The 15645-nt window shown below is 45.6% G+C and overlaps 1 protein-coding gene across 1 annotated transcript; it reads right to left on the bottom strand.

Moving 5' to 3' along the window:
* Positions 1-407: 407 nt before the first annotated feature.
* LOC306919595 (gap junction Cx32.2 protein-like) lies at positions 408-15358 on the bottom strand (the record flags this gene model as incomplete). The annotated part of the gene is made up of 6 exons (XM_079532352.1): positions 408-612; positions 2044-2162; positions 5596-5748; positions 7721-7839; positions 13103-13246; positions 15223-15358. 6 exons carry the CDS (start codon positions 15356-15358, stop codon positions 408-410), a joined length of 876 nt encoding a protein of 291 aa, XP_079388478.1.
* Positions 15359-15645: the final 287 nt, after the last annotated feature.

The following is a 15645-nucleotide window of genomic DNA, read 5'->3' as shown; positions in this document are numbered from 1 at the left end:
GGGACACTGGGAGAACATGTGAGGGTACCTACCCTAGGGGACACTGGGAGAACATGTGAGAGTACCTACCCTAGGGGACACTGGGAGAACATGTGAGGGTACCTACCCTAGGGGACACAGGGAGAACATGTGAGGGTACCTACCCTAGGGGACACAGGGAGAACATGTGAGGGTAAATCAGACTGAAGTAGCATGTGCTTAAATTCATATTTAGAAAATGTTTCAGATGTCAAAAATGTCTGAGATGATGATGGTGCGTGCGTGCGTGCGTGCGTGCGGTGTGCGTGCTTGCGTGCGTGTGTTGCATGTGTGCGTGGGTGCATGCGTGTGTTGCGTGTGTGCGTGGATGCGTGTGTTGCGTGCGGTGAGTGCATGCGTGTGTTGTGTGCGGTTCCACGCGGTGGCCACTAGTGGCCGCTGAGCAGCCTCTTGTCCTCCTTGGCTCCGTCCAGACTGCCCGCGATGCTCTGCCCGCTCTCGAACTCCAGGTTGACCTTGTTCTGCCGCAGCGTGTCCTCCACGCTGGGCCACAGGGGGGCGCTGCCGCGCAGCCCGGCCGGCTGCTCCGCCGACGTCACCACCCTGTGGCTCCGCCCCCTGCGGCACCGCAGCCTGGAAAAGGAGAAAAAAAACAAAGAAGTAATGGAACATTCTTAACCTTCCGGTTTTATCAAAATGTACTTGAGTAAATGTACAAAAAGAGCTTATACTGGTCAAAGTGACAGATGTGTTCCCTATGAGTCAAGGCACATTTGGAAACAAGATCCATGGCCTTTGGCCAAACGAGGCACGAGTTGCACTAATAATACTACTAATACTACTAATAATACTAATACTACTACTAATAATACTAATACTACTAATAATAATACTAATACTACTAATAATACTACTAATAATACTAATACTACTACTAATACTACTACTAATACTACTAATAATACTAATACTACTACTAATAATACTAATAATACTAATAATAATACTAATACTACTAATAATACTACTAATACTACTAATAATACTAATACTACTACTAATAATACTAATACTACTAATAATACTACTAATACTACTAATACTACTAATAATACTAATACTACTACTAATAATACTAATACTACTACTAATAATACTAATACTACTAATAATACTAATAATACTACTAATAATACTAATACTACTAATAATAATACTAATAATACTACTAATACTACTAATAATACTACTAATAATACTAATAATACTAATAATACTAATACTACTACTAATAATACTAATACTACTAATAATAATACTAATACTACTAATAATACTACTAATAATACTAATACTACTACTAATAATACTAATAATACTAATAATACTAATAATACTAATACTACTAATAATACTACTACTAATAATACTAATACTACTAATAATACTACTAATAATACTAATACTACTAATAATAATACTAATACTACTAATAATACTACTAATAATACTAATACTACTAATAATACTAATACTACTAATAATAATACTAATACTACTAATAATAATACTAATACTACTAATAATACTACTAATACTACTAATAATACTAATACTACTAATAATACTAATACTACTAATAATACTACTAATACTACTAATAATACTACTAATAATACTAATACTACTACTAATAATACTAATAATACTAATACTACTACTAATAATACTAATACTACTAATAATACTACTAATAATACTAATACTACTAATAATAATACTAATACTACTAATAATAATACTAATACTACTAATAATACTACTAATAATACTAATACTACTAATAATACTACTAATAATACTACTAATAATACTACTAATAATACTACTACTAATAATAATACTAATACTACTAATAATAATACTAATACTACTAATAATACTACTAATAATACTAATACTACTAATAATACTACTAATAATACTACTAATAATAATAATACTAATACTACTAATAATAATACTAATAATAATAATACTACTAATAATAATACTAATAGTGACCTTGAGCAGAGCAGGTAAAACACCTCCACCACGTTGAGAAACAGAGACACACAGGCTACGACCAGCATGAAGATGATGAAGATGGTCTTCTCTGTGGGCCGCGACATGTAGCATTCCACCTTAAAAATATATGCACAGATACATGTAGCATTCCACCTTAAAAATATATACACAGAGACATGTAGCATTCCACCTTAAAAATATATACACAGAGACATGTAGCATTCCACCTTAAAAATATATACACAGAGACATGTAGCATTCCACCTTAAAAATATATACACAGACATGTAGCATTCCACCTTAAAAATATATACACAGACATGTAGCATTCCACCTTAAAAATATCCCTGTCCCTGGAACTACACATTTTCAGATGGTCCTTGACATGAAAATGTTTGAGAACGACTGACATAGAAACATAGGGTTTAACCCTTTTTAGATCAACATGGAACATTCTGTACTGGCCATATATGGAGCATGTCTTGAGTGCATGAGGTCAGATCAACATATGGAATGTCAGAACAGGTCAGCTCCATATATGGAGATCTAAGGGTGGCAGCGGGGGGCAGTGTCTTGAGTGTACAGGGTTTGATGAGGGACCAGGAAGGGCCGGGCCTTAATTTTCGGGCCTGTTGAGAACTCTAGTTCTCGCCGGCTGCCGGGCATGGCTGCACTAACAACTTTGGGGCCCGTCTAGAGTTTAAATGGACAGGTATCAGTCAACAGGCCCGTCTAGAGTTTAAATGGACAGGTATCAGTCAACAGGCCCGTCTAGAGTTTAAATGGACAGGTGTCAGTCAACAGGCCCGTCTAGAGTTTAAATGGACAGGTATCAGTCAACAGGCCCGTCTAGAGTTTAAATGGACAGGTATCAGTCAACAGGCCCGTCTAGAGTTTAAATGGACAGGTATCAGTCAACAGGCCCCCGTCTAGAGTTTAAATGGACAGGTATCAGTCAACAGGCCCGTCTAGAGTTTAAATGGACAGGTATCAGTCAACAGGCCCGTCTAGAGTTTAATGGACAGGTATCAGTCAACAGACCCGTCTAGAGTTTAAATGGACAGGTATCAGTCAACAGGCCCGTCTAGAGTTTAAATGGACAGGTATCGGTCAACAGGCCCGTCTAGAGTTTAAATGGACAGGTATCGGTCAACAGGCCCGTCTAGAGTTTAAATGGACAGGTATCAGTCAACAGGCCCGTCTAGAGTTTAAATGGACAGGTATCAGTCAACAGGCCCGTCTAGAGTTTAAATGGACAGGTATCAGTCAACAGGCCCGTCTAGAGTTTAAACGGACAGGTATTAGTTACAGGTCAGCTCCATATATGGAGATCTAAGTGTTTGACGCTTGAGGTCAGATGTTGGCCAATATTGATGGATCTCCATATATGGGCTTAATATTGATGATATCACCCCTGATGTAAAAACCCTGTAAAAGGACAGGGTTTTAGGGTACTTACGGTAAAAGGACAGGGTTTTAGGGTACTTACGGTAAAAGGTTAGGGTTTCAGGGTACTTACGGTAAAAGGACATGGTTTTAGGTTACGTACGGTAAAAGGACAGGGTTTTAGGTTACTTACGGTAAAAGGGTAGGATTGTAGGGTACTTACGGTAAAAGGGCAGGGTTTTAGGTTACTTACGGTAAAAGGGCAGGGTTTTAGGTTACTTACGGTAAAAGGGCAGGGTTTTAGGTTACTTACGGTAAAAGGACATGGTTTTAGGTTACTTACGGTAAAAGGACATGGTTTTAGGTTACTTACGGTAAAAGGACATGGTTTTAGGTTACTTACGGTAAAAGGACATGGTTTTAGAGAACATGTACTTACGGTAAAAGGGCAGGGTTTTAGAGAACATGTACTTACGGTAAAAGGGCAGGGTTTTAGGGTACTTACGGTAAAGGGGCAGGGTTTTAGGGTACTTACGGTAAAAGGGAAGGGTTTTAGGGTACTTACGGTAAAGGGGCAGGGTTTTAGGGTACTTACGGTAAAGGGGCAGGGTTTTAGGGTAATTACGGTAAAAGGGCAGGGATTTAGGGTACTAACGGTAAAGGGGCAGGGTTTTAGGGTACTTACGGTAAAAGGGCAGGGTTTTAGGGTACTTACGGTAAAGTGGCAGGGTTTAGGGTACTTACGGTAAAGGAGCAGGGGAACATGGTGTACTTACGGTAAAGGGGCAGGGTTTTAGGGTACTTACGGTAAAGGGGCAGGGTTTTAGGGTACTTACGGTAAAGGGGCAGGGTTTTAGGGTACTTACGGTAAAAGGGCAGGGTTTTAGGGTACTTACGGTAAAAGGGCAGGGTTTTAGGGTACTTACGGTAAAAGGGCAGGGTTTTAGGGTACTTACGGTAAAGGGGCAGGGTTTAGGGTACTTACGGTAAAGGGGCAGGGTTTGCGGGAGCAGGGGAACATGGTGTACTTACGGTAAAAGGGCAGGGTTTTAGGTTACTTACGGTAAAAGGGCAGGGTTTTAGGGTACTTACGGTAAAGGGGCAGGGTTTTAGGTTACTTACGGTAAAAGGACATGGTTTTAGAGAACATGTACTTACGGTAAAAGGGCAGGGTTTTAGGGTACTTACGGTAAAGGGGCAGGGTTATAGGGTACTTACGGTAAAAGGGCAGGGTTTTAGGGTACTTACGGTAAAGGGGCAGGGTTTTAGGGTACTTACGGTAAAGGGGCAGGGTTTTAGGGTAATTACGGTAAAAGGGCAGGGTTTTAGGGTACTTACGGTAAAAGGGCATGGTTTTTAGGTACTTACGGTAAAGGGGCAGGGTTTTAGGGTACTTACGGTAAAAGGGCAGGGTTTTAGGGTAATTACGGTAAAAGGGCAGGGATTTAGGGTACTAACGGTAAAGGGGCAGGGTTTTAGGGTACTTACGGTAAAAGGGCAGGGTTTTATGGTACTTACGGTAAAGGGGCAGGGTTTAGGGTACTTACGGTAAAGGAGCAGGGGAACATGGTGTACTTACGGTAAAAGGGCAGGGTTTTAGGGTACTTACGGTAAAGGGGCAGGGTTTTAGGGTACTTACGGTAAAGGGGCAGGGTTTTAGGGTACTTACGGTAAAAGGGCAGGGTTTAGGGTACTTACGGTAAAAGGGCAGGGTTTAGGGTACTTACGGTAAAAGGGCAGGGTTTTAGGGTACTTACGGTAAAGGGGCAGGGTTTAGGGTACTTACGGTAAAGGGGCAGGGTTTGCGGGAGCAGGGGAACATGGTGTACTTACGGTAAAAGGGCAGGGTTTTAGGGTACTTACGGTAAAGGGGCAGGGTTTTAGGGTACTTACGGTAAAAGGGCAGGGTTTTAGGGTACTTACGGTAAAGGGGCAGGGTTTTAGGGTACTTACGGTAAAGGGGCAGGGTTTTAGGGTACTTACGGTAAAAGGGCAGGGTTTTAGGGTACTTACGGTAAAGGGGCAGGGTTTTAGGGTACTTACGGTAAAAGGGCAGGGTTTTAGGGTACTTACGGTAAAGGGGCAGGGTTTTAGGGTACTTACGGTAAAAGGGCAGGGTTTTAGGGTACTTACGGTAAAGGGGCAGGGTTTTAGGGTACTTACGGTAAAGGGGCAGGGTTTGCGGGAGCAGGGGAACATGGGCACCATGATGAAGCCGTACAGGTAGTACTGTCCCACGATGAAGGCCGCTTCGATGACGATCTTAACGAGCAGCTGCGCCAGGTAGCTGCCCAGCAGGTTGCCTTTGATCTTCACCTGAAACACAACGAGCAGCTTAACGAGCGGGCTGCGCCAGGTAGCTGCCCAGCGCCCCTCACTTCACACAAGTGTGATTTATTTTTATTTTTATTATTGTTGTTTATCAAAACAAATTGGAATTGTTTTGAAGTAGGTGAAAGCAAAAGCAACAGCCGCTTGCTCTAAAAGGGATAGCACCAATTTAACATTTTATTGCGCGCTGAAAACAGCCGATCTACAAGCTCACAACGCGTCTCGCTGTGACACGCTGTGAGCTTGTAGATCGGCTATTTTCAGCCATTACGACGCCATCAAGACCGCCAAAATGTTGTTGACTAAATCAACATCTAACACTAAAACATTTCAGGTGACATTCCAAACTGAAACACTGCAGTGAGTCTTATACCCTCCCTCCCACTAGGGGGCAGCAGTGAGTCTTATACCCTCCCTCCCACTAGGGGCAGCAGTGAGTCTTATACCCTCCCTCCCACTAGGGGCAGCAGTGAGTCTTATAGCCTCCCTCCCACTAGGGGCAGCAGTGAGTCTTATACACTCCCTCCCACTAGGGGCAGCAGTGAGTCTTATACCCTCCCTCCCACTAGGGGCAGCAGTGAGTCTTATACCCTCCCTCCCACTAGGGGGCAGCAGTGAGTCTTATACCCTCCCTCCCACTAGGGGCAGCAGTGAGTCTTATACCCTCCCTCCCACTAGGGGGCAGCAGTGAGTCTTATACCCTCCCTCCCACTAGGGGCAGCAGTGAGTCTTATACCCTCCCTCCCACTAGGGGCAGCAGTGAGTCTTATACCCTCCCTCCCACTAGGGGCAGCAGTGAGTCTTATAGCCTCCCTCCCACTAGGGGCAGCAGTGAGTCTTATAGCCTCCCTCCCACTAGGGGCAGCAGTGAGTCTTATACCCTCCCTCCCACTAGGGGCAGCAGTGAGTCTTATACCCTCCCTCCCACTAGGGGCAGCAGTGAGTCTTATACCCTCCCTCCCACTAGGGGCAGCAGTGAGTCTTATACCCTCCCTCCCACTAGGGGCAGCAGTGAGTCTTATACCCTCCCTCCCACTAGGGGCAGCAGTGAGTCTTATACCCTCCCTCCCACTAGGGGCAGCAGTGAGTCTTATACCCTCCCTCCCACTAGGGGCAGCAGTGAGTCTTATACCGTCCCTCCCACTAGGGGCAGCAGTGAGTCTTATACCCTCCCTCCCACTAGGGGCAGCAGTGAGTCTTATACCGTCCCTCCCACTAGGGGCAGCAGTGAGTCTTATACCCTCCCTCCCACTAGGGGCAGCAGTGAGTCTTATACCCTCCCTCCCACTAGGGGCAGCAGTGAGTCTTATACCCTCCCTCCCACTAGGGGCAGCAGTGAGTCTTATACCCTTCCTCCCACTAGCCCATTTTGGGCGGGAACCCCTTTTGGTGTTAGCATTATGCTATGCTTTAGATATTGAAAAATAGCAGATCTACAAGCTCATAGCGCGCCACCGAGTGGCGTGCTACGAGCTTGTAGGTCTGCTATTTTTTTTAAATCAAAGAACGACTGACATAGAAACATAGCTTTTTCAGAAAACTGTCAGGATGTAGAAGACATTTTTAGGTCAAAATGGGCAGCAGTGAGTCTTATACCCTCCCTCCCACTAGGGGGCAGCAGTGAGTCTTATACCCTCCCTCCCACTAGGGGCAGCAGTGAGTCTTATACCCTCCCTCCCACTAGGGGTAGCAGTGAGTCTTATACCCTCCCTCCCACTAGGGGGCAGCAGTGAGTCTTATACCCTCCCTCCCACTACGGGTAGCAGTGAGTCTTATACCCTCCCTCCCACTAGGGGCAGCAGTGAGTCTTATACACTCCCTCCCACTAGGGGCAGCAGTGAGTCTTATACCCTCCCTCCCACTAGGGGGCAGCAGTGAGTCTTATACCCTCCCTCCCACTAGGGGCAGCAGTGAGTCTTATACCCTCCCTCCCACTAGGGGCAGCAGTGAGTCTTACCTTGCCCTTCTCGTCGGTGTATTTGGGTCGTTTTATGGTCTTCCCTCCACCAGGGGGCACCGGACTGGCCAGCTGCTCCCTCAGCTTGTTCTCCTTGTGCGTGACGTGCATCACGTGACCTGTGATGTCACACACTGGGTGTAAGCACACTTGCGATTCCACACGTGGGCAAAAAAAGAAAAGAAAAAACCGCTGGCGGCTCTTCCTGGTGTTTAGAAGCATCTAGAAGGTTTTTAGAAGCATCTAGAAGGTGTTTAGAAGCATCTAGAAGGTTTTTAGAAGCATCTAGAAGGTTTTTAGAAGCATCTAGAAGGTTTTTAGAAGCATCTGGTAGAAGCTTCTAGCTTTTAGGTGGAGCTTCTAAAAACCAGGAAAAAAACTTCGGCCTTGATGCCGTCATTACGACGGATTCAAGGCCGACGTTTTTTTTTTACTTACTGAAAATAGCTGCGACGCGTTGTGGGCTTGTAGATCGTCTATTTTCAGCATGCAACCAAGTGTAAAATGACTGGATATCTTGTCCACTAGTCCCTTCCTAGTGGATCTCTTGTCCACTAGTCCCTTCCTAGTGGATCTCTTGTCCACTAGTCCCTTCCTGACATTTTAGTCTAGTTTTTATTTGTTGACGAAATTGTCGGTATATTTAGTCTAGATGTTGAGAGACCCGAAACCCTGTTGACCTCAGGATACATCACTGAGGATACGTCCCAGGTGGTGACCTTAGGATACATCACTGAGGATACGTCCCAGGTGGTGACCTTAGGATACATCACTGAGGATACGTCCCAGGTGATGACCTTAGGATACATCACTGAGGATACGTCCCAGGTGACCTTAGGATACATCACTGAGGATACGTCCCAGGTGATGACCTCAGGATACATCACTGAGGATACGTCCCAGGTGATGACCTCAGGATACATCACTGAGGATACGTCCCAGGTGATGACCTTAGGATACATCACTGAGGATACATCACTGAGGATACATCCCAGGTGATGACCTTAGGATACATCACTGAGGATACGTCCCAGGTGATGACCTCAGGATACATCACTGAGGATACGTCCCAGGTGATGACCTTAGGATACATCACTGAGGATACGTCCCAGGTGACCTTAGGATACATCACTGAGGATACGTCCCAGGTGATGACCTTAGGATACATCACTGAGGATACGTCCCAGGTGATGACCTCAGAATACATCACTGAGGATACGTCCCAGGTGATGACCTTAGGATACATCACTGAGGATACGTCCCAGGTGACCTTAGGATACATCACTGAGGATACGTCCCAGGTGATGACCTCAGGATACATCACTGAGGATACGTCCCAGGTGATGACCTTAGGATACATCACTGAGGATACGTCCCAGGTGACCTTAGGATACATCACTGAGGATACGTCCCAGGTGATGACCTCAGGATACATCACTGAGGATACGTCCCAGGTGATGACCTCAGGATACATCACTGAGGATACGTCCCAGGTGATGACCTTAGGATACATCACTGAGGATACATCACTGAGGATACATCCCAGGTGATGACCTTAGGATACATTACTGAGGATACGTCCCAGGTGATGACCTCAGGATACATCACTGAGGATACGTCCCAGGTGATGACCTCAGGATACATCACTGAGGATACGTCCCAGGTGGTGACCTCAGGATACATCACTGAGGATACGTCCCAGGTGATGACCTTAGGATACATCACTGAGGATACGTCCCAGGTGATGACCTTAGGATACATCACTGAGGATACGTCCCAGGTGACCTTAGGATACATCACTGAGGATACGTCCCAGGTGATGACCTCAGGATACATCACTGAGGATACGTCCCAGGTGATGACCTCAGGATACATCACTGAGGATACGTCCCAGGTGATGACCTTAGGATACATCACTGAGGATACATCACTGAGGATACATCCCAGGTGATGACCTTAGGATACATCACTGAGGATACGTCCCAGGTGATGACCTCAGGATACATCACTGAGGATACGTCCCAGGTGATGACCTTAGGATACATCACTGAGGATACGTCCCAGGTGACCTTAGGATACATCACTGATGATACGTCCCAGGTGATGACCTTAGGATACATCACTGAGGATACGTCCCAGGTGATGACCTCAGAATACATCACTGAGGATACGTCCCAGGTGATGACCTTAGGATACATCACTGAGGATACGTCCCAGGTGACCTTAGGATACATCACTGAGGATACGTCCCAGGTGATGACCTTAGGATACATCACTGAGGATACGTCCCAGGTGATGACCTCAGGATACATCACTGAGGATACGTCCCAGGTGATGACCTCAGGATACATCACTGAGGATACGTCCCAGGTGATGACCTTAGGATACATCACTGAGGATACATCACTGAGGATACGTCCCAGGTGATGACCTCAGGATACATCACTGAGGATACGTCCCAGGTGGTGACCTTAGGATACATCACTGATGATACGTCCCAGGTGATGACCTCAGGATACATCACTGAGGATACGTCCCAGGTGGTGACCTTAGGATACATCACTGATGATACGTCCCAGGTGATGACCTCAGGATACATCACTGATGATACGTCCCATGTGGTGACCTCAGGATACATCACTGAGGATACGTCCCAGGTGACCTTAGGATACATCACTGATGATACGTCCCAGGTGATGACCTCAGGATACATCACTGAGGATACGTCCCAGGTGGTGACCTTAGGATACATCACTGATGATACGTCCCAGGTGATGACCTCAGGATACATCACTGAGGAGACGTCCCAGGTGATGACCTCAGGATACATCACTGAGGAGACGTCCCAGGTGATGACCTCAGGATACATCACTGAGGATACGTCCCAGGTGATGACCTCAGGATACATCACTGAGGATACGTCCCAGGTGGTGACCTTAGGATACATCACTGAGGATACGTCCCAGGTGATGACCTTAGGATACATCACTGAGGATACATCACTGAGGATACGTCCCAGGTGATGACCTCAGGATACATCACTGAGGATACGTTCCAGGTGGTGACCTTAGGATACATCACTGAGGAGACGTCCCAGGTGGTGACCTCAGGATACATCACTGAGGAGACGTCCCAGGTGATGACCTCAGGATACATCACTGAGGAGACGTCCCAGGTGATGACCTCAGGATACATCACTGAGGATACGTCCCAGTTGGTGACCTTAGGATACATCACTGAGGATACGTCCCAGGTGGTGACCTTAGGATACATCACTGATGATACGTCCCAGGTGATGACCTTAGGATACATCACTGAGGATACGTCCCAGGTGATGACCTTAGGATACATCACTGAGGATACGTCCCAGGTGATGACCTCATGATACATCACTGAGGATACGTCCCAGGTGATGACCTTAGGATACATCACTGATGATACGTCCCAGGTGATGACCTTAGGATACATCACTGAGGATACGTCCCAGGTGATGACCTCGGGATACATCACTGAGGATACGTCCCAGGTGACCTCAGGATACATCACTGAGGAGACGTCCCAGGTGATGACCTCAGGATACATCACTGAGGATACGTCCCAGGTGGTGACCTTAGGATACATCACTGAGGATACGTCCCAGGTGGTGACCTTAGGATACATCACTGATGATACGTCCCAGGTGATGACCTTAGGATACATCACTGAGGATACATCCCAGGTGATGACCTTAGGATACATCACTGAGGATACGTCCCAGGTGATGACCTCAGGATACATCACTGAGGATACGTCCCAGGTGATGACCTTAGGATACATCACTGATGATACGTCCCAGGTGATGACCTTAGGATACATCACTGAGGATACGTCCCAGGTGATGACCTCGGGATACATCACTGAGGATACGTCCCAGGTGCATCCATGCGATGTTGTTTTTTTTAGTTATAGTCTCAGTTTTAGTCGTGGCTTAGTTTTCATTTAGTTTCCATTTAGTTTTTGTCAGTGAAAAAAGGTAGTCGACGAACATTTTTCGTCATAGTTTTAGTCGACAAAAACAACACTGCACCCAGGTAGACGAATATAAATAATATCTGATCTACAGACCCAGGTAGATGCATATAAATAATATCTGATCTACAGACCCAGGTAGACGAATATAAATAATATCTGATCTACAGACCCAAGTAGACGAATATAAATAATATCTGATCTACAGACCCAGGTAGATGCATATAAATAATATCTGATCTACAGACCCAGGTAGATGAATATAAATAATATCTGATCTACAGACCCAAGTAGACGAATATAAATAATATCTGATCTACAGACCCAGGTAGATGAATATAAATAATATCTGATCTACAGACCCAGGTAGACGAATATAAATAATATCTGATCTACAGACCCAAGTAGACGAATATAAATAATATCTGATCTACAGACCCAGGTAGATGAATATAAATAATATCTGATCTACAGACCCAGGTAGATGAATATAAATAATATCTGATCTACAGACCCAGGTAGATGAATATAAATAATATCTGATCTACAGACCCAAGTAGACGAATATAAATAATATCTGATCTACAGACCCAGGTAGATGAATATAAATAATATCTGATCTACAGACCCAGGTAGACGAATATAAATAATATCTGATCTACAGACCCAAGTAGACGAATATAAATAATATCTGATCTACAGACCCAGGTAGATGAATATAAATAATATCTGATCTACAGACCCAGGTAGTCGAATATAAATAATATCTGATCTACAGACCCAGGTAGACGAATATAAATAATATCTGATCTACAGACCCAAGTAGACGAATATAAATAATATCTGATCTACAGACCCAGGTAGATGAATATAAATAATATCTGATCTACAGACCCAGGTAGTCGAATATAAATGATATCTGATCTACAGACCCAGGTAGATGAATATAAATAATATCTGATCTACAGACCCAGGTAGTCGAATATAAATGATATCTGATCTACAGACCCAGGTAGTCGAATATAAATGATATCTGATCTACAGACCCAGGTAGATGAATATAAATGAATAATATCTGATCTACAGACCCAGGTAGATGAATATAAATGAATAATATCTGATCTACAGACCCAGGTAGATGAATATAAATGAATAATATCTGATCTACAGACCCAGGTAGATGAATATAAATGAATAATATCTGATCTACAGACCCAGGTAGATGAATATAAATGATATCTGATCTACAGACCCAGGTAGATGAATATAAATGAATAATATCTGATCTACAGACCCAGGTAGATGAATATAAATGAATAATATCTGATCTACAGACCCAGGTAGACGAATATAAATGATATCTGATCTACAGACCCAGGTAGATGAGTGTGGGCGTGGACACGAAGAGGATCTGAAGCACCCAGAAGCGGATGTGAGAGATGGGGAAGGTTCTGTCGTAGCAGACGTTCTCACAACCAGGCTGCTGTGTGTTGCAGGTGAAGCCCGACTGCTCGTCACCTGAGAGAGGAAGAACGTTAGTCTGATGTTCTAAACGTTTTTGGCCGGGGACCCCCGGAGATGCTTTGGCAGTGTCTCGGGACCCCCGCCCCGCCCCCTCCCGGCCCCCAATATAAATTGACTGCTACAATAACCTTAATAATGGAGACAATACAACATAAATAAATACTGAAACCAGATATAATCATTAGGGAAGGTGTATATAATGTGTACTATTATGTAAACTCTTCATTTCCATTTTCCAGCCCTTCAGTTGCAGCAAAAACAAATAATAATAATTATTTTTTTAAATAATTTGGCGACCCCCAAAGGGGTCGCGACCCACGGGTTGAGAACCCTTGTTCTAAAGGACCAGAGGAACCATGGATAACATCAGTGTGACCAGCTCAGTGGCCTTGTGGTTAGAGTGTCCACCCTGAGACTGGGAGGTCGGGGGTTCGATCCCCGGCCGGGTCATACCAAAGACTGTAAAAACCCTGACTATAGACCCAGGTTGATTCTATAGTCAGGGTGGGGGTCCCCAGGTTGATTCTATAGTCAGGGTGGGGGTCCCCAGGTTGATTCTATAGTCAGGGTGGTGGTCCCCAGGTTGATTCTATAGTCAGGGTGGGGGTCCCCAGGTTGATTCTATAGTCAGGGTGGTGGTCCCCAGGTTGATTCTATAGTCAGGGTGGTGGTCCCCAGGTTGATTCTATAGTCAGGGTGGGGGTCCCCAGGTTGATTCTATAGTCAGGGTGGTGGTCCCCAGGTTGATTCTATAGTCAGGGTGGTGGTCCCCAGGTTGATTCTATAGTCAGGGTGGGGGTCCCCAGGTTGATTCTATAGTCAGGGTGGTGGTCCCCAGGTTGATTCTATAGTCAGGGTGGTGGTCCCCAGGTTGTTTCTATAGTCAGGGTGGTGGTCCCCAGGTTGATTCCATAGTCAGGGTGGTGGTCCCCAGGTTGATTCTATAGTCAGGGTGGTGGTCCCCAGGTTGATTCTATAGTCAGGGTGGGGGTCCCCAGGTTGATTCTATAGTCAGGGTGGGGGTCCCCAGGTTGATTCTATAGTCAGGGTGGTGGTCCCCAGGTTGATTGTATAGTCAGGGTGGGGGTCCCCAGGTTGATTCTATAGTCAGGGTGGTGGTCCCCAGGTTGATTCTATAGTCAGGGTGGGGGTCCCCAGGTTGATTCTATAGTCAGGGTGGTGGTCCCCAGGTTGATTCTATAGTCAGAGTGGGGGTCCCCAGGTTGATTCTATAGTCAGGGTGGTGGTCCCCAGGTTGATTCTATAGTCAGGGTGGTGGTCCCCAGGTTGATTCTATAGTCAGGGTGGTGGTCCCCAGGTTGATTCTATAGTCAGGGTGGTGGTCCCCAGGTTGATTCTATAGTCAGGGTGGTGGTCCCCAGGTTGATTCTATAGTCAGGGTGGGGGTCCCCAGGTTGATTCTATAGTCAGGGTGGTGGTCCCCAGGTTGATTCTATAGTCAGGGTGGTGGTCCCCAGGTTGATTCTATAGTCAGGGTGGTGGTCCCCAGGTTGATTCTATAGTCAGGGTGGGGGTCCCCAGGTTGATTCTATAGTCAGGGTGGGGGTCCCCAGGTTGATTCTATAGTCAGGGTGGTCCCCATGTTGATTCTATAGTCAGGGTGGTGGTCCCCAGGTTGATTCTATAGTCAGGGTGGTGGTCCCCAGGTTGTTTCTATAGTCAGGGTGGTGGTCCCCAGGTTGATTCCATAGTCAGGGTGGTGGTCCCCAGGTTGATTCTATAGTCAGGGTGGTGGTCCCCAGGTTGATTCTATAGTCAGGGTGGTGGTCCCCATGTTGATTCTATAGTCAGGGTGGTGGTCCCCAGGTTGATTCTATAGTCAGGGTGGTGGTCCCCAGGGGGTCCCTGGTTCACAATCAGTTGAAAACCCCTGTTATAAACGACCAGAGGAACCATCGATAATAACGTAACATAATGTAACCAAACCCCCCCCCTGTAACCACACGTACCCCAGACGCTCTCCGCCCCTGCCCCCAGCACCATGATGCGAAACAGGAAAAGGACGCTCATCCAGATCTTGCCGATGACGGTGGAATGACTCTGGACCTTATCCAGGAGAGACGAGAGGAAGCCCCAGTCCCCCATCCTTAAAGCTCTGTGGTCTGTGGAAATAATAATACAATATGTTTAGAGACGAGAGGAAGCCCCATTCCCCCATCTGTAGGTTCAATGCTTAGAGTATATATTAATAGAGACGGCACCCGGAGGAAACCCTGAGGCGAAATGGACATAGTGGCCGAAGTTGGTATTGCAGCTTGACTGTCATTGCACGCGTTCATGTGCGTTCACGTATGAAACAGCGTTCACGTGTCATCGTGAACGTGCACAATGATAGTCAACGGACCAGCGCGTTCATGTGTTTGGGCCCAATC

The sequence above is a fragment of the Electrona antarctica genome (assembly GCF_951216825.1).
Source record: "Electrona antarctica genome assembly, contig: scaffold_127, whole genome shotgun sequence".
Lineage (NCBI taxonomy): Eukaryota > Metazoa > Chordata > Actinopteri > Myctophiformes > Myctophidae > Electrona > Electrona antarctica.
Note: the sequence above shows the minus strand (reverse complement) of the source record. Positions and strands in the feature narration are given on the sequence as shown.